General features: G+C 39.1%; 1 protein-coding gene across 5 annotated transcripts in view; it reads right to left on the bottom strand.

Annotated features, from left to right (window-relative positions):
- The window catches only part of TVP23C (trans-golgi network vesicle protein 23 homolog C), a 34,350-nt gene that overhangs the window by 5,323 nt on the left and 8,381 nt on the right, over positions 1–20,646 (bottom strand). For 4 of the 5 annotated variants that reach the window (XM_053567970.1, XM_053567967.1, XM_053567969.1 and 1 more), the window contains 2 exons: positions 16,754–16,843; positions 15,429–15,560 (listed from right to left, as the gene is read on the bottom strand). In XM_053567970.1, the coding sequence (XP_053423945.1) occupies positions 15,429–15,560; positions 16,754–16,843 (222 nt within the window). The remainder of the gene's footprint in view (positions 1–15,428; positions 15,561–16,753; positions 16,844–20,646) is intronic. The other variant, XM_053567971.1, reaches the window with a different exon arrangement.

Raw genomic sequence — 20,646 nt, 5'->3', positions numbered from 1 at the left:
CCTGAGCCTAGCTGCAACAGACTGATGACCCCGGAAAATCAGAATGCCTCCTGGACACTGTCCTGGGAAACTGAACTCTAGGTACTTTTGCTTATACAAGGCTAAGTTGATCTTTTCTCTTTTCTAACAAACACAGGAGCCACTTCATGCACACTGCCACCATGTAAAAATCCTCTAAACATGCACAGAGATCTTGGTAATGGGAACTAGATGTCCTCTCAGGATTGCTGGCAGCCTTGGCAACTCCAACTGATTCCTGCCTCTCACTGTTCATCTTCCTCTTGGTTATTGTCTAATAAGGTAATTAATTATGATTTTTTTCTCATTCTCAGTTTCAAACCAGTAACCCTCTGTCTCGTGTCTCAATTTATTAACCAAAGTCACCCGAAAACAACTCCTCATATCCTCACCTTACTGTATACCAAACAGCTCAGACTGAAAAAGCCAAAGAGTTCCTATAAACTCCACTCCCTTACCCAATTCCCCCTCACTCCCATTCTCTTTACAGGTAGCCCACGCAGCCCCTCCCCCCACAGGAAGTAGTCAAAGAGATACCACACCCATCATCTCACCTCCTTATAATAGACAAAAAAGACTGGAAATGTAGAGTCAAACCCCACCCAAATAGGGTATACTCACCTAAAAGAATCAACCCCCTACCCTCTCCCACAGGATGTCCCACCCTTACAACAGATGTCCAACCAGGAAAGGGTATGTCCCAACCCCAACCTTCCTGACCTTCAAAACTCCCATTTGCCATTACCCACGTGTGGATTTCTTCCCAACCCAGATGGAAATCTTACCCCACCTGCACCCAGGTGGAATAAAGCCATTTTAATTGCACAAACGCGGCCTCCATTTTCCTTTACTCTCACGCCTCTATCATCTATGGCTCTGTAACCTCTGTCTCCTGACCCACGTGGTCAAGAAAGTCCCCTGTCGGGGAATTCTCAGTCCCTTTCTGGGCCATAACACAAGCTGCCCTTCTACTCCAAAAGCAGCCATAGATAATATACAAATAAATGGGCATGGCTGTATTCCAATAAAAATTTACAAAAAGAGGCACTGGGCCATAATTGGCCTGCAAGCCAGTTTGCCAACCCCTGATCTAGAATAAACAGCTCATCAATCCTTCTACTCTTTTACATCTGTGACGAGCTAAATGGCTAACAAAATGTTTTTTTTCCAACCCAAACTTATGCTCATTAACAACCCTTAACAAGCTGTACAGTTGATATTAAGCAATTCAGAGAACTCAAATGGTTAATTAAAGAACAGGTTCAAATTCCCAGCAAAAGAAGTGGCGCCAGTATTATACAAGCTGCTAGTCACCTAAATAAACATAAAACTGCTATTTTTATTTATATAAATCTCCTTTAATTTCCTTTGCATCTCAAATCGGAGAGCTCTTAGGTATGTATGTACTAAAATGCCAGGGGGCACCTGAATTCACAGACTAAACTTGGGTCTTGTTGAGGTATTAATTTTGCTCAACATAAGTTAAAACAAGCAGACTTCTAGTTTAAGATGGTATAGTAAAGTTAGACATGAAGACCTCCCTTCTCCTGAAGATACAGACAGCAAAAAGATTTTTGTTTTTTAAAAAAGGCAAATAAACTAGTATGTATAAACACAAAAACAGGGCTAGTGGTCAGAGAAAAAGCCAGCTTGGTACAGCTCTGCACAGCTCCTAACTCTCCAAAGAAATTCTAAGGGAAATTTCACCCTAAATTACCACCCCAAGCAACTCCAGAGAAGCCAAAGGCAAGGGGATACAGACAGCCCTAAGAAAAAATAAATGTAGAGATGGCCATGAAGGCAGAAGCTCCTCCCAACTAACTATGACTCAAAAAGGCAAGAAAACCCCTGCACCTGGGCATGGCGGTCCCTCCAGATGGGAAGGTGGCAGAACAAGAAGCACTTAGGATGACTAGTCATGATAACTGACAAACTTGGGGGGAGTAGGAGGCGCATGGAGAACCTGGTGAAGCCCCCTTTCTGTCCTGTGGTCTTAACATAGGACCTTCCCAGGAGCACTCCCTGATCTGTTTCAGGGAAGTGGAAACACCAGTAGAGAACAGTGGGCTGACTCTCCTAGAAGGACACTAAGGCCCTAGGGTCTCATCTGAAGCAGGAGGGGAACCAGAAGACAATCAGGAGCTAAAAACCCCACTAGGTAAAAGAAGGCAAAACCCAAGCAAGGTAGCCAGAGCCCAGCTGAGCTCCCCTCCTCGTACCTGTGTCCTCAAGCCACCAAACCCAGACCTGAAACTCTAGCTGAGCAGTAGTCACCTGCTTCAGACAACGTGAGAAGGCAATCGAGGAGGATTCACCCCTACTAAACCAACAAAAAGAGATGCCTGGACAGAGCTGTCACTGTAAGCGTGAGCAAAATGGATAAAGGAAAATGGGAAATAAGAAAGGAACACAAAATACAGTAAGAGAGGTGAAGAATCTACTCTAAAAGATATATAATCCACCAAAATAAAAGCATTCCTGGTATTGTTTCACTCTATAGAAGAATCTAAAGAAAATAATTCAAAAAACATGAAGGTACACCTGTAATTCCAGCACTTTGGGAGGCTGAGGTAGGAGGATTGTTTGAGGCTAGTTCAAGACCAGGCCAGGCAACACAGCAAGACCACCATATTTACAAAAAAATTTTAAAAAATTACCTGGGCATGGTGGCACGAACCCGTTAGTTCTGATGATACCACTTCATTCTAGTCCAGGTAACAGAGCAAGACTCTGTCTCAAAAAAAAAAAAAAAATCTAAAGGTAAGACAACAGTTGATGAAAATGGAACTGGCAGAACTAAGGAAAAACAGAGAAAAGCCTTTGCTAAAGCCCAATCTAAAAGAGCCCATCACCTGGGCTCTAACAGCCCCTATTGTATTTTTTTATAGTCTGTCTCCCTCTACTAGAAGATAAAACTCGACTGGAGAAGTTATCTTGTCTATCTAACCCATAAATGTATCCCCCTCATATATCCTCAGTCCCCAGAACAGCTCTGACATAACGTGAATTCTTAAAAATAATTTCTGAATGAGTATTAACAGAAAAGGAAAAGATGAATGATTCAAACAATGAGAAAACAGATGAGAATAGATAAAAATGATCCAGCATAGATGTAAGTTGAACCTCGGAGAAATAAAAAACAGAACATACATAATTTAAAGATTTAACTGGCTCGGCGCCTATAGCTCAGTGGCTAGGGCACCAGCCACATACACCAGAGCTGGTGGGTTTGAAACCAGCCCAGGCCTGCTAAACAACAATAACTATAACCAAAAAATAGCCAGGCATTGTGGCGGGCACCTGTAGTCCCAACTACTTGGGAAGCTGAGGCAAGAGAATCGCTTAAGCCACAGCACTCCACCCAGGGCAAAATAGTGAGACTCTGTCTCAAAAAAAATAATAATAAAGATTTAACAGAAAATTATCTTCATTCAAGCAAAGCTGTGAGACTACATGTCAGAAGGACACGAGTTCCAGGCATGGAACGCAATATAGAAAGATAAAGACAGACACGTCCTAGTATAATTTATCTTAAATTTCAAGAATTAAAAATTAATAAATTATTCAGGGATAGAAATGATTCCCTTACTTACATGGAGGTTAAGTAAGCCTGGCCTCAGATTTCTCTAAAGTATTCAATATAAGAAAATGAACCCAGCCAAGCCAATTTACAAATAGTCAATAGGCTCATATCTTTTTTTTTGCAGTTTTTGGCCAGGGCCAGGTTTGAACCTGCCACGTCTGGTATATGGGGCCAGCACCCTCCTTCTTGAGCCACAGGCGCCACCCTAGGCTCATATTCTTAAACACAAAGGAGTCAAAGAAAAATAATACCTACATGTTCTTTTGGAAGATATCACCCAACAATGAAATGTAATTGCTACAACTAAGAGGTAAAAAGAGAAGCTGCAGGCTCAGCGCCTGTGCTTAAGTGGCTAAGGCGCCAGCCATATACACCTGAGCTGGCGGGTTCGAATCCAGCTCGGACCTGCCAAACAACGACGGCTGCAACCAAACAACAGCCGGGCATTGTGGCAGGCGCCTGTAGTCCCAGCTACTTGGGAGGTGGAGACAGGAGACTCGCTTGAGCCCAGGAGTTTGAGGTTGCTGTGAGCTATGATGCCACAGCCCTCTACCCAGGGCAACAGCTTGAGGCTCTGTCTCAAAAAAAAAAAGAGAAGCTGCAATAAAGGACTGGTGGTAGGTCAATATATTTAAAAAACACATCAAAGACTGAGCAACCAGTAATACATACAGTTTCAAAAGATAATTCATTATAAAACTTAACAACACAAAAGTAACACTGGAACAAACAAGAAAGAAAGATACGGAGAAATACAAGTGTTTATTTTCTTCCCTTTCTAAATATCAATAAAACCTATTAATTCAATTAGCAGATTTAAGTATAGTAATGTTACAGAGAAAACCACTACAACAACTAAAATAAGACTATAACCAAATAAAAATCCAGGGATAGGAACAGGCAGAAATGGAAGAAAGCACTGAGTGTTAACTTTACCGTCTTTCATAGCAGGAAATCCATACATGTTAAATTTCCTCAAGATAGAGGATTATGATATAAACATATAAACTAATAAAGATTAACTACTAAAACTGAAAATAGACAATAAAGCTTTTAAATCTTAATAAAGCAAATATGAATATAGAACACACAGAAAGAAAAAGAGGACTTCTATAGCAGAATAGGCACAAAGACATACTAAAAACTGGGGGCAAAAACATAACTAAGGTCAAATGTATCTCACATCAATAAATGTTTAGCGTGATAAACTCAACTGTTAAAAGAACAAGACCCACAGTTTGGCTCAAGTGACAGACTATATTTCTAAATAAGGCCACAAAAGTATCTCCTATTCCACCCACTCTTCTAGAACCTCCTTACTCCCCCATCAAGAGGTGGAGCCTAATTCCCATTACCTTGAATGCAAAAGCAACATGTGACTTCCTAGGCCAAGTTAAAAGCAATTCTGCTTTTAAGCTGGAACACCCCAAGTGGAGTCCTGAGCCTATGTGGGAGATATATTCCCACGTGTGTGCAATTGAGGCAGGCAAAGACGCATTGACATGATTTTTGTTAACACAGTAGCTGAAAGCTAGCTGCCTTGGTCAGCATGAATAGAGCCTGCCAGGCAGGAGGTAAACTTCCATTCACAGTGACTTTATGATGCGGTTGTTAAGCCCAGAGAGGTCACAGGTTAAGAGCCTGCCTACTGGAGATACAACTCAGAGGTTGATGATGTGAGAAAAACATTGTCTTAACAGCTGTATAGGTTCAAGCTCTGTGGATAAACAGAATCATAAAGCTTGTCTCTTAAATCTCAATGGGCACATGGAAATCCTGAGTATTATCCCCCCAAGTTTCTGATTTTTACAAATAGTTGAAGCATGTCTGTAAATAATGTAAGATGGAATGTTTTGGATATTGTTGATTTTTAGAATTGATGTCCTCAAGCAAAGTTAAAATTAGCTAAGCATTGTTAGAAAGGAAAATTCTTTGATTATAGATTAATGAAGTGTACGTGACTGCTTGACTATATAAGGTGGTCCCAAATAAAGCTCATTTGCTACATGCCAATCTGAGATGTAGGTTGCCTCTTGTTTTACAAAACATTGTAGAAGCAAGCTTGCATTTGCAGCAAAGCTGCTGTTCCCTCGCGTTGTCCATCACCGCAACACTCTGTGTAAGCATTTCCCGCTGTCAGGAAGCCATCACTTTGTGGAAGCCCAAACTAAGTCACATGGAGAGACACGTGAGAGGCCATGGGACCTCATGAAGATGAGAGAGATGTCTCACAGCTTCCAACCACTGTCTGATTACAACTGCTCAAGACCCTAAGCCAGGGGGAGGGATAAGATGGCCAACTGGAGCCAGCCTTCAACAGCAGCTCCCGTCCAGAGGAAAGGATAATGTCCAGAAAGTACCCAATGAAGCTGAAAGCTGAGAACCAAGCTGAGAGAGAAGAGTGATAACTGCAGGTCACCTCTGCTGAGGCAAGCTGCAACTCTTAAGAAAGCAAACTTCAGGTACAAAATTCATCCCAAAGGAAAAGTGTCCGTCCCCTCCCCAAGAAAGTTGTGTGGGTGCGTTTTTTTTTTCTCTTTGTTTGCTCCTGTAGGTTTTCTATAGGCAGTAAGAAAGATAAGATCTCTTGTCTCTTATCTCATCCCAAGGGAGAGAGCTATAGGAAGTGGGGTCTACTTCCCCAGAGAGACCCTGTTATGACCCTGAGCACACTCTTGCCAGGCAGGAAAATTGAACTAACATTTTCCCTGCCATTCTGAACTTCCAGTCCACCCTTCCCCCCTTGCCTGACAGTCCAGAAACCTAACTCCTGCACAGACTGTGGGAGAAGGCTCATCAGCAGCATGCTCCACTCTGCCGGACAAGCGCCCTGCACTCCACCCTGCCAGAGGCACGTGCTCTGAGATCCGCCCAACCAGAGCCGCTTTCTGCAGCCCTGCCCTGCTGGAGACACTGCCATGATGGGCCCCGCCCTGCCAGAGCCATGGGCCAAGTGTGGCCTTGCCCACATTGCTGAGCGCCTTGCACTGCCAGAACCATGTGCAGCATCCCCAGCCCTGCTGCTGGATCCGTGTGCCCCACACTACTGGAGCTGCTCCTACAGCTGACCCCCTGGCTGTGGCAGTTGCCTAGGAGCTGCAGAGGGACACTTCCCACAAAGATTCAGCAACAATAGAGCAATCTCGCCGGGTCTAATCTTGGAGAGACACCTCCCCAACTCTGAGGACTGCCAGAAGAAACCAGACCTCACTCTATAGGGATACTGGTGATGCAGAGCTGCTGGGGCAAAGGTGCAGTGGCGGAGGGAGAAAAGCATTTGCTGACTTGTTATCCTCAGGATTATAATGAGTTCAGGTGGAACACTCCCCAGTGGCTATTGAGTACCTGAGGCAGGCAGGCAGGCCTCATCTCCCCCAGCCAGGTGGTGGCAAAGGGTAACGGCCAGGCTGAGGGGGCACTGACCTTCCTTTGACTCTGACAGGCGCAAAGCCCTGGTATAGCTGCTTATTGGAGGGAGCAGGACCTCAGCCCTGTGGGGTCACCAGTGACGAGGCATGAAAGAGGAGCGAAGTGGAGAGTGTGACACAGCCCCCTGGTCCAACTCTGCTACTGGTGGGCCTTTCTGACTCCACAGAGCACGGGAGCAAGCCAAATTTGAGCAGCCAATTAACCTCTCCCATCTAATTACTGAAGACCTTTCAAACTCTCTTACTTGAGAGTTCGTACTGACTGGGTCAATTGGTTTGGAACTCCTAACCTGTGCCAATAACCCAAGGACCCTCTCGGGTGGTACCATGGTTGCGTGGTAATGAGAAGAGTTGATTTTCCTCTTCCAGTTATTGTCCATGAGGGGTGGGGTGTCTTAGTTGCTTGTATTTCTCCACAGCTGAGACATCAAACCAGAATCACTGATCCACTAGGATTGGACAAGGACCAGCTGAATACAAGACACAGCCACCTAAATCCACCACACCCTTTATATATACCAACAATAACCAAGCTGAAAAAACAGTCAAGGACTCTATTCCTTTCACAGTAGTGCCAAAGAAGATGAAATATTTGGGAGTATACCTAACAAAGGATGAGAAAGAGCTATACAAAGAGAACTATGAAACCTTAAGAAAAGAAATAGCTGAAGATGTTAACAGATGGAAAAACATACCATGCTCCTGGCTGAGAAGAATGAACACTGTTAAAATGTCCATATTACCCAAAGCAATATATAATTTTAATGCAACTCCTATTAAAGCTCCATTGTCGTATTTTAAAGATCTTGAAAAAATAATACTTCGTTTTATATGGAATCAGAAAAAACCTCGAATAGCCAAAACATTACTCAGAAGTAAAAACAAAGCTGGAGGAATCACGCTACCAGACCTGAGACTGCACTATAAATCGATAGTGATCAAAACAGCATGGTACTGGCACAAAAGCAGAGAAGTAGATGTCTGGAACAGAATAGAGAACCAAGAGATGAATCCAGCTACTTACTGTTATTTGATCTTTGACAAGCCAATTAAAAACATTCAGTGGGGAAAAGATTCCCTATTTAACAAATGGTGCTAGGTAAACTGGCTGGCAACCTATAGAAGATTGAAATTGGACCCACACCTTTCACCATTAACTAAGATAGACTCTCACTGGATAAAAGATATAAACTTAAGACATGAAACTATAAAAATACTTGAAGAAAGTGCAGGGGAAACTCTTGAAGGAATCGGCCTGGGTGAATATTTTATGAGGAGGACTCCCCAGGCAATTGAAGCAGTATCAAAAATACAGTACTGGGACCTGATCAAACTAAAAAGCTTCTGCACAGCCAAGAACATAGTAAGTAAAGCAAGCAGACAGCCCTCAGAATGGGAGAAAATATTTGCAGGTTATACCTCCAATAAAGGTCTAATAACCAGAATCCACAGAGAACTCAAACGTATTAGCAAGAAAAGAACATGTGATCCCATCTCAGGGTGGGAAAGGGACTTGAAGAGAAACTTCTCTAAAGAAGACAGATGCACAATCTACAAACACATGAAAAAAAGCTCATCATCCTTAATCATCAGAGAAATGCAAATCAAAACTACGTTGAGATACCACCTAACCCCAGTAAGAGTAGCCCACATAACAAAATCCCAAAACCAGAGATGTTGGCATGGATGCGGAGAAAAGGGCACACTTCTACACTGCTGGTGGGAATGCACACTAATACGTTCCTTCTGGAAGGATGTTTGGAGAATACTTAGAGACCTAAAAATAGACCTGCCATTCGATCCTATAATTCCTTTACTAGGTTTATACCCAGAAGACCAAAAGTCACAATATGACAAATACATCTGTATCAGAATGTTTACTGCAGCCCGATTCATAATCACTAAGTCATGGAAGAAGCCCAAGTGTCCATCGACCCACGAATGGACTAGCAAATTGTGGTACATGTATACCATGAAATATTATGCAGCCTTAAAGAAAGATGGAGACTTTACCTCTTTCATGTTTACATGGATGGAGCTGAAACATATTCTTCTTAGCAAAGTATCTCAAGAGTGGAAGAAAAAGTATCCAATGTACTCAGCTCTACTATGAAGCTAAATTATAGCTTTCACATGAAGGCTATAACCCAACTATAGCACAAGACTATGGGGAAAGGGCCAAGGAAGGGGAAGGGAGGGGGAGGTTTTGGTGGAGGAAGGGTAATGGGTGGGGCCACATCTATGGTGCATCTTAGAATGGGTACAGGCGAAACTTACTAAATGCAGAATACAAATGCCTACATACAGTAACTAAGAAAATGCCATGAAGGCTACATTGAACAGTTTGATGAGAATATTTCAGATTGTATATGAAATCCACACATTGTACCCCTTGATTGCACACAGCTATGATTTAACAATAAAAATAAATTAAAAAAAAATATATATATATATAAAAAAAAACAAACCCACCACACAAAGCAGGTCTTCTCAGCCTGTGACTGTAACACTGTATGTGTCCTTTGTAAAGCTGTAGGGGAAAAAGCTGCAGTCACCAGTCCCAGATCCTTGAGAAAGGGCTGGTTAATGACAACTCCAGGAGTTCCCATTCCAATTTCACCTTACCTGCCCATCTAGCCAACCGGTGAAAAACAATCATGAGGCAGAATCGGTGGAAAAACTCAGGCAACATGAATAATCAGAGTAGATCAACTCCTCCAAGGAACAATATGGCAGACACAGCACAAGATCCCATTCATAAACAAATGGCTGAGATGTCAGAAATCGACTTCAGAATTTGGATAGCAAATAAGATCAACAGAATAGAGGTAAAGAGTGAATTAGAATTTCAAGGAGTAATTCAAAAGATGTCTCAAGAATTTAATGAATTCAAAGACAAAACCACCAAAGACTTTGACGCATTGATGCAAGAACTTGCAGCCCTCAAAGATCTGAGAAATAGAGTAGAATCCCTCAGTAACAGAATGGAGAAGGCAGAAGAAAGGATCTCAGACATTGAAGACAAAGCTTTTGAATGCTCCCAAATGCTCAAAGAAGAAGAGAAGTGGAGAGCAAAAACAGATCATTCTCTCAGAGAGCTCTGGGATAATTTGAAGAGATCTAATATTTGCCTTATAGGAATTCCTGAAGGGGACGAGGTGGCTTCGAAGGATACAGATGCTCTACTTCACGAAATAATCAAAGAGAACTTCCCATACATGCCAAGAGATTCTGAAATTCAGACAGCAGACAGTTTCAGAACTCTAGCACAACTCAACCCGAATAAGAAATCTCATAGACACATTATAATTAGCTTTGCAAAAGTTAATATGAAGGAGAAAATTCTGCAAGCAGCCAGACATAAGAAAACCATAACCTACAAGAAAAGAACATTAGAATGACTGCATATCTCTCTTTTGAAACCTTTCAAGCTAGAAGAGCGTGGTCATCAAACTTTAATTTCCTTAAACAAAATAAGGTTCAACCTAGGATCCTGTATCCAGTGAAACTGAGTTTCATTTATGATGGAGAAAGTAAATACTTTATTGACATGCACATGTTGAAGAAATTTGCCAAAACTAAACCAGCTCTTCAGGATATTCTCAGACGTATCCTCCATAATGAACAGCACAATCCTCCACCACCAAAGTAAACTCACTCAGAAACTTTTGATCCAATTACAACTTCCACAGTGGAGAAACGATTAAAAACGTCCACTGAACTTTCGAAAAACTTAATACCCCAAATACTACGAGGCTTATCAATACGCTCAATTAATGTGAATGGCTTAAATTGCCCTCCAAAGAGGCACAGGTTGACTGACTGGATACAAACTCAGGCCAGACATCAGCTGCTTTTAAGAATCTCAACTTACTTTAAAATATAAACATAGATTCAGGATGAAGGGATGGTCATCTATAATTCAGGCAAATGGAAATCAGAAAAAAGCAGGTGTAGCAATTTTATTCGCAGATACAATAGGTTTTTTTAAAACCAACAAAAGTAAGGAAAGATAAGAATGGTCACTTCATATTTGTTAAGGGCAACACTGAACATGATGAGACCTCAATTATTAACATTTATGCACCCAACCAGAAGGCACCTCAATTTATAAGAGAGACTCTAAAAGACATGAGCAATGTGATTTCCTCCAGCACCATAACAGTCAGAGATTTTAACACCCCTTTGGCAGTGTTGGATAGATCCTCCAATAAGAAGCTAAGCAAATAAATTTTAGACTTAAACTTAACCATCCAACAATTGCATTTAACAGACATCTACAGAACATTTCATCCTAACAAAACTGAATACACATTCTTCTCGTTAAGCCCATGAAACATACGATCAACATCTTTGGTAACAACTCTAACCTCAGCAAATTTAAAAGAATAGAAATCATTCCTTGTATTTTTTCGGACCATCATGGAATAAAAGTTGAACTCAGTAACAACAGGAATCCACACACGCATACAAAAATATGGAAACTAAATAACCTCATGCTGAATGATAGCTGGGTCATAGATGAGATTAAGAAAGAAATTGCCAAATGTATGGAACAAAACAATAATGAAGACACAAATTACCAGAACCTCTGGGATACTGCAAACACAGTCCTAAGAGGCAAATGTATAGCGTTGCAAGCCTTCCTTAAAAGAATGGAAAGGGAGGAAGTCAACGACTTAATGGGACATCTCAAGCAACTGGAAAAGGAAGAACATTCCAATCCCAAACCCAGCAGAAGAAAAGAAATAACTAAAATTAGAGCACGATTAAATGAAATTGAAAACAAAAGAATCATACAACAGATCAATAAATCAAAAAGTTGGTTTTTTGAAAAGGTCAATAAAATAGATAAACCTTTGGCTAACCTAACCAGAAGCAGAAGAGTAAAATCCCTAATTTCATCAATCGGAAATGATAAAGGCCAAATAACAACAGACCCCTCAGAAATTCAACAAATCCTTAATGAATATTACATAAAACACTATTCTCAGAAGCATGAAAATCTAAAGGAAATAGATCAATACTTGGCAACACACCACCTTCCTAGACTTAGCCAAAAAAGAAGTGGAAATGTTGAACAAGCCTATAACAAGTTCTGAAATAGCATCAACTATAAGAAATCTCACCAAAAAGAAAAGCCCGGGACCAGATGGCTTCATATCAGAATTCTACCAAACCTTTAAAGAAGAACTAGTACCTATATTACTTAACCTTTTCCAAAACACAGAAAAAGAAGGAATAATTCCCAACACATTCTATTAAGCAAGTATCACCCTGATTCCCAAACCAGGAAAAGACCCAACAAGAAAAGAAAATTACAGACCAATATCTCTAATGAATATTGATGCAAAAATATTCAGTAAGATCCCAGCAAACAGAATCCAACAACACATCAAACAAATTATACATCACGACCAGGTGGGTTTCATCTCAGGGTCCCAAGCATGGTTCAATGTATGTAAATCCATAAATATAATATATCACATAAACAAATTAAAAAACAAAGACCATATTATTCTCTCAACTGATGCAGAAAAAGCTTTTGATAATAACCAGCATCCTTTCTTGATCAGTACGCTAAGAAAACAGGTATAGAAGGAACATTTCTTAAACTGATAAAGGCCATCTACAGCAAACCCATAGCCAGTATCATATTGAATGGAGTTAAATTGAAATCATTTCCACTCAGATCAGGAACAGGGCAAGGATCCCTATTGTCTCCACTGCTTTTTAACATTGTAATGGAAGTCTTAGCCATCCGCATCAGGCAAGAGAAGGCAATCCAGGGATCCAAATACGACCACAGGAGATCAAACTTGTACTCTTTGCAGATGATATGACTGTATATCTGGAAAATCCCAGGAACTCAACTACAAAACTCCTAGAAGTGATCAAGGAATACAGCAACATCTCAGGATACAAAATTAACACTCACAAATCTATAGCCTTTATATATACCAACAACAGTGAAGGAGAAAAAACAATCAAGGACTCTATTCCCTTTACAATAGTGCCAAAGAAGATGAAATATCTGAGAGTGTATCTAACTAAGGATGTGAAAGATCTCTATAAAGACGACTATGAAACTCTGAGAAAAGAAATAGCAGAAGATGTTAACAAAAGGAAAAATATACCATGCTCATGGCTGGGAAGAATCAACATTGTTAAAATGTCTATACTACCTAAAGCAATCTACAGATTTAATTCGATCCCTTTAAAGGACCTCTGTCATACTTTAAAGATTTGGAAAAATTAGTACTTCATTTTATACAGAAACAGAAAAAACCTCAAATAGCCAAGACATTACTTCAGAAATAAAAACAAATCAGGAGGAATCATGCTTCCAGACTTCAGACTATACTATAAATCAATAGTGATCAAAACAGCATGGTACTGGCACAAAAGTAGAGAGGTGGACGTATGGAACAGAATTGAAGATTAAGAGATGAACCCAGACACTTACCATCATTTGATCTTTGATAAGCCTATCAAAAATACAAACTGAGGAAAGATTCCCTATTTAACAAATGGTGCTGGGTGAATTGGCTGGTGACCTGTAGAAGACTGAAACTGGACCCACACCTTTCTCCTCTAACAAAAATTGACTCTCAATGGCTAAAGGACTTAAACTTAAGAAAATTAAACTTATAAAAAACTTATAAAAACTTAAAACTTAAAAACTTATAAAACTTAAACTTATAAAAATTCTTGGAGAGTGTGCAGGGGAAACACTGCCTGGGAGAATACTTTATGAAGAGGACACTCTAGGCCATTGAAGCAACATCAAAAATACATTACTGGGATCTGATCAAATTAAAAAGCTTCTGCACTACCAAGAACACACTAAGTAAAGCAAATACACAGCCCTCAGAATGGGAGAGGATTTTGCAAGTTATATTTTCGACAAAGGTCTAACAACCAGAATCCACAGAGAACTCAAACTTATTAATAAGAAAAAAACAAATGATCCCATTTCATTATGGGCAAGAGACCTGAACAGAAGCTTCTCTGAAGACAGGCGCACAGTCGACAGACACATGAAAAAAATGCTCATCATCTTTAATCATCAGAGAAATACAAACCAAAACTACTCTGAGATACCATCTAACTCCAGTAAGAGTAGCCCACATCACAAAATCCCAAAACTACAGATGTTGGCATGGATGTGGAAAAAAGGGAACACTTCTGCACTGCTGGTGGGAATGCAAGCTAGTACATTCCTTTTGGAAGGAAGTTTGGAAAACACTCAGGGATCTAAATGTAGACTTGCAGTTTGATCCCGCAATTCCTCTTCTAGGTGTATATCCAAAGGACCAAAAATCATTTGGCAACAAAGATATTTGCAACAGATTGTTCGCTGCAGCTCAATTCATAATTGCCAAGTCATGGAAGAAGCCCAAGTACCCATCGACCCATGAATGCATTAATAAATTGTGGTATATGTATACCATGGAATACTATGCAGCATTAAAAAAAAATGGAGACTTTACCTCTTTTATGTTTACATGGATGGAGCTAGAAAATATTATTCTTAGCAAAGTATCTCAGGAATGGAAAAAAAATATATCCAATGTACTCAGTACTACTGTGAAACCAATTTATAATGACTCACACTTTCATATGAAAGATGAATCACAACTACAGCCTAGGATGAAGGAGGGAAGAGGAGGGAAGGGGAGGGAAGTGGAAGGGAGGGGGGTGGGTCAATAGAGGGAGGGTTAATAGGGGGACCACACCTATGGAGCATATTGCAAGAACAAGTTGGATCTATCAGGTATAGAACACAAATGTCTTACACTGTAATTGGGTAAATGAGATGAAGGCTATGTTAATCAGTAGGATGTAAGCACTCTAATTTTCACAAATAATCAACACATTGAATCCCACAATGGCATAAATGTATTCATGATCTACATACAAATGACTTAATAAAAAAAATTTTTTTTGCTGTTGTTTTGACCACAAAACAATTATCATTTTCACTGTATTCAACACAAATTAAACGTTTATCTCCTTGTATTTTAAAAAAAAAAAAGACCCTAAGCCAGAATCTCCTAGCAGAGCCCTTCCCAAGATCCTGACCCACAGAAACCGTGAAAAAATAAAATGACTGCTGTTCTAAGCCACTGAGTTTTGGAGTAATGTGATACAGCAGTAGGTACCAAAGCAGGTTACCAACCACTCTATTAAACACACATTGGTGAAATGGTGTCTTAAACAGGATCTGCTCTCTGGTGGTTGGAGAAAAGCAGGGTTGGGAAACAGAACCCAGGAAATACTTGATGAAGCTGCCTATTCAAGATAAGTCCCCAATGTGAAGAGCACAAGTAGGTGCTTATTATGATTACCATCAAGCGCCTGAGTGGATTATTAAAAAGTTCTGTAATGATACTCACCAACCACTTTACTCTGAAGGAGAAGAGGGCACTAAAGGCAAATATCACCCACAGCACTGGACAGGCAATAAGTCCTAACCAAAAGATTCTTGATTCAGCCTCTGAAGCAGTTTTACTCTCTTGAGAAGACTCCTACAAAAGAACATACGTCAATCATCACTGCTGTGAGATTTATCAGTACAAAGTTTAACATCTGTAATAAAAAATAAATTATCCCCAAACTCAAATATTAAAAAAGACAACCCAAGTCCTAAGTTATAACACAAAAGATCAGTTAAGGACTCTATCATTGTTGTAATCTTAAGGAAATGTTTTTAGTATACTTTAACTCAAGAATTTTGCATTTTTAGGGCAGAATGGATAGTTTATCACAACCTAAGACAGTAAAGAGTAGTCTCTGATGGGCTTCGACCCAATTCTGCTTCCACGTGTACTGTTTATTCATAAGGAAGCTTTGAATAATACCTTTTAGGATGAGGATCAAGGAAATCAAGTTATAGTCATCCTGAATACTACAAGGTGAAGTCAGAGTCCAGAGAAAGAAATGGAGTCAGAGGATTCAGCAATATCCAGCAATTTACAAGATGGCAAATTGCTTCCAAAGTAGATTTTATAATATAGAGAAATACAGGCTCACTGAGCACAATGCTGTTTTCTGAGAAGTATTACTTATCAAGGTCCTTCCAAGCAGAAGGCAAGCACTTTCACTGGTATTGTCTCCAAGAGTTTTGTCCACTGCCTCACAAACTGATTTCCACAGGCAAACTGAACGTTCACTATTGAGTAGCTGGCTAACTAGAAACAGACAAGGGTCCCCCACACTCCAGGACTCTCAAACGGCACAGGCTTAAAGAACAAGCTTATCTCATCAATTCAGATTTTCTAAACAGTCGCAATCTTTCTCCTTCTTTTTCCTGCCCAAAAGTGAAAGATGACCTCAGAACAAAATATCAGAAGCAGTTATGTGCTGGACATATAGGGATCCACACAGATGTCTGGCAAGGCAACAAAGCTGGGGCTATCAGAAGGAGATGTTTTATCAGCAACCCCTAATAAGCAACTTAGCATACTGTATAAACTCTCACCAAGTGTCGTCTGAGGATTCTGTCCTATACATGTCTTCTGGTCTGAACTAGACAGAAAAATTTTAAAAGGCTACCTGGTTTAGTGCTGACATGCCAAGTGATTTGGGGTAGCGCCTTTAATCTTGAATACTTCTTCCTTACATATTCAAATGTAATCTGTTGTTCTGACCACAAAACAATTATCATTTTCACTGTAATAATTTATCAAATGACACTACTACCAAATAAAATACAGCTTACGTTCCTGGACTCAAACACCCAATGGCTCTTTCCATCTTCATCAATATGATTCCACCAACGAAGGCCAACCATTAGTCTACCTGTGACGTTCTGATAAAGAATAATACAAACACACATATGTAAAACATTTTTTAAGATCTACCATACACTTATATCTTAGTGTTATATTTAACAATCAAAAATATTCAGCTTTACCTCCATAATATCTAGTTAACAAAGACCACACTACCTATCAGGCCTGGCTAAAAGACTGAGCAAAATGGCAGTGACAGGTCAGGTGAGGGAGAAGTAACAGGGTGAGCAGCAAGCCCATCCATGAATATCACCCTCTCTCTTTCCTTCGCCAACACTCATCACTTGCCCAATTTCCTATTTATCCTAAGTCCTTGTTCTTTGACCACTGTGACCTATCTTAATGTCTTGACTGCAGCTACATCTATTTTATAAGTATATATCCCTAAAAATGGTTATAGGCACTGGTCTTCATCTCTCAAATGTACCCAGCTCTTTTCCAAATTACTAATGCAACAAATAACTTTGACAGCTTTCCTAATGTTTATTTACTGAGCATCTACTATGTACTGGTAATAAAATGGTAATTAGCAGATACCACTCCTGTCTTCCTAGAGCTTTAAGTGTTCTGGGGAAAAGAGGAAGACAACCATTGTATAAATGTACCATTAGCAACTGTGGCATTATGAGGGAAATGTGTGGGATGCTTGAAGAGTATAAGAGAAATCTGATCTAGTCCAGGTATTAGAGAATAACTCCCTAAGGAATCACCTTTGGAATGAACTGTAAAAGATAACTAACAATCAACAATACAGGGGATGTTTAATTAGTGACATTCGATAAAAAGAGTCAGGACTTCTGGATTCATGGGGAAAAAAATGTATCTTTATTTTCATTAACCCCTGGCTGAAATTTAACATATTATGAATGTGTACCCATGACTTTGTTACAAGAAAAACCATAGATATTTTTTACGTTGTACTGCACTTGTTGCTATAATCTCAAAATATCTTTTATCCTCATCACCATTTTGAAAGTAGTTATTAGACCTGTCACTAGATCATACTATTAATATGTCCAGAAAGTACAAAAGTTCCCTCTTATCTGTCGGGGAAACATCAATGGATGCCTAAAACCATGGATAGTACTAAATCCTATACATACATACATAAGAGATTAACAATAATAAAATAAAACAATTAACAACAGTATACTATAATAAAGGTTATATAAATTTTGTCTCTCTCTCTAACTACCTTATTGTACTGTAGCACAGGTAAATGAAACCACAGAATGGGAAACTGCAAATAAGAGAAAATTACTGCACACATAATTAAATCAGAAATTTACCTTTTTAGTTTTGTTTTTTTTTTTTGCAGTTTTTGGCCGGGGCTGGGTTTGAACCCCACCACCTCCAGCATATGGGGCCGGCACCCTACTCCTTTGAGCCACAGGCGCCGCCTTACCTTTTTAGTATTTTTAAATTATATTTCAATATAAGTGACTTCCTTTGTAATCTCATGTTTAAAAACATTTATATTTCATGAGACTGCAAAAGGGACCCATGGCACAAAAAAAAAAGATTAGGAAGGTGATGTGTAAGTAAGAAGAGATTTCAGATAGACTGGTAAGTACAGAAACCTTAAGAAAGAAAGTGACTTATGGGACTGGTGATTAACTGGATATGGGGAAGCAAGGCGGTAATTTACACATTTCTCATTTGCTCAAGTAAACTGAACAGTGAGTCCAGGCCCTGTGAAAGGGAAGACTTATAGAAGAGGAACATTCTGGGGAAGGAGTATAATTAGTAGTATTTTATACATGTTGGATTTGAGGTGTCTTCAAGATAGCCATATAAAAATGTCACAAGGACAAACCGGGATGGAGAGACAGGCCTGGAAGTCAATACAGCTTCCAGCAAACAAAACCAGAAGCACAGATGGCAGTGCTCATGAAAGGAACACAGGAGAGGGAAGGGAAGAGCCTAGACACCAAAATCCCTATTGTAGAAATGCCAACATTTAAAGGCTCAGTAAAAGGGAATAGCAACAAGTGTATTTTACTGGCATTTTCAAAAATCACTGAGAATATTTTAAAGTCCTCCATGTTCCCACTTCCAATTCTTTACTTTCTGTTTTTATCCTTATTAGTTTATTTTCTTATTTCCCATACGCTTATTGCTTTTGTTTTTCAAACTTCTGGACCTGAGTAGTCCATTATTTTCATTCTTTTCTAACAAAAGTATTTAGTCTATTTTTTCCCTTGGCAGTTTCAGAACACTGCCTACCCTCTTTCCCAAGTTCAGTTTTAGATGCATTTGACAATTTGATTATAGATGATCATTGCCACAAAGGTGTAAAAAAATCTATATTTACAATTTTTGTTTCCTTTTAAAATAAAGATATTTAGCAAGATGTCTTTTTAAAAAGAATTCTAATTTTGACAACCACTTCTTACTAATTTCTGGCTTTGTTTTATTGGCCTGGAAAATGTAAGCACTTTGGGCAATTTATTTGAATTTTCTTCATTAGTGATACTTAAATCAATTTTTTGTAAATATTCCACAGGATCTAAATAAGAAAGTATTATCTCTGTATATACGAAGTCACAAATATTGCTATTAAATTGACTTTATTATTTTATTCAGATCCTTTAGACCACATTATTTTCTGGCACTTGTATTTGTCACAGACAGTGCTTTGTTAAACTATGGTTAACATATAACACACTTCTCCCATCTTCTCCTAGTGTTTCTAATGTTTTCACTATAGTTTGATAAAATCCTATTCTGTGAATGATCTTCACTGTGATTCATAAAATGACCCTTTTTTATTCCATTTAGGGCTTTCTTACTCTGATCTCTATTTCATTTAATGATAATATTATCATGCTGGGTTTCTCTTTGTTTGAATTGGTCTGATAAAGTTAGCTCTGCCTTCTTTTATTTTTTCTAACGTCACTATTTTAGTAAGATCATCTTGGTTGATTTTTGGACTAGTCTTAGAATTTTTATGTTTAAAAGAGGAGTTCATTCAAATTACATTTACTGTTATAATGAATTTGCGATTTCTTCCATCACCTTGTGCACTTGTGCATGGGTTTCGTGATACTCAACCCTCCTCAACACTCTGACTTGCAGTACTTTCCTTCCTTTGCTATATGAACTGTCTTAGGCACTCCTGTCTCCCCCAACGTTGCAGAAGATACACAACTTCTTTTAAATTTTACTAATAATTGCTATTACATTTTTGAAAACCATCATTTAATCATTTTTTACTCTGCAGAGTAAAAAAAAAAAAACCACAATCCCCATATAAGCTATACCATTTAAACATACTTCTGAAACTACCCTCCCTTCTCTACATCTCTTGGTCTTCATTAATGTCAAGTAGAAGTTTACATAAAGATTTTTTTATAAATAATTAGATCTTTTTTGACAACTACATTGAGATTTACAATAATGACACATCTCTGCTTTAACTAGTTTCAGAACACTGCCTATCTCCTTTCCCAAGTCCATTTAATTGTTTCCCCATTCTGGACTTCTTAATTTTTGCTTCATATCTCAAGTGTTAGAATATCTACATGTATAGGTAATTTTGCCAAGGATAACAGGGTGACCTTTCTTAAGCTTTTGTTTAAAAAAAAGAAAAGTATCAGAACATACACTATTTTGGTCATGTTTTTTAAAACCCTTAACCCAGAAGGATTTAATTATATGAGTTTGAAAACTACCAGGAGATGTGACTGACAGCAATGTTCTATATGGCTAAACTACAAACTGTATGAATAATAAAAAGAAATAGTCATCAAAACAAAACTGTGACCAGGACATAGTAAACACTGGAGCATAAACTGAAGAAATTCAAAGAAATACAAGC

This window comes from Nycticebus coucang, chromosome 18, assembly GCF_027406575.1.
Source record: "Nycticebus coucang isolate mNycCou1 chromosome 18, mNycCou1.pri, whole genome shotgun sequence".
Lineage (NCBI taxonomy): Eukaryota > Metazoa > Chordata > Mammalia > Primates > Lorisidae > Nycticebus > Nycticebus coucang.
The sequence above is the reverse complement of the archived record's forward strand: the minus strand, read 5'-3'. Positions and strand labels throughout refer to the sequence as shown.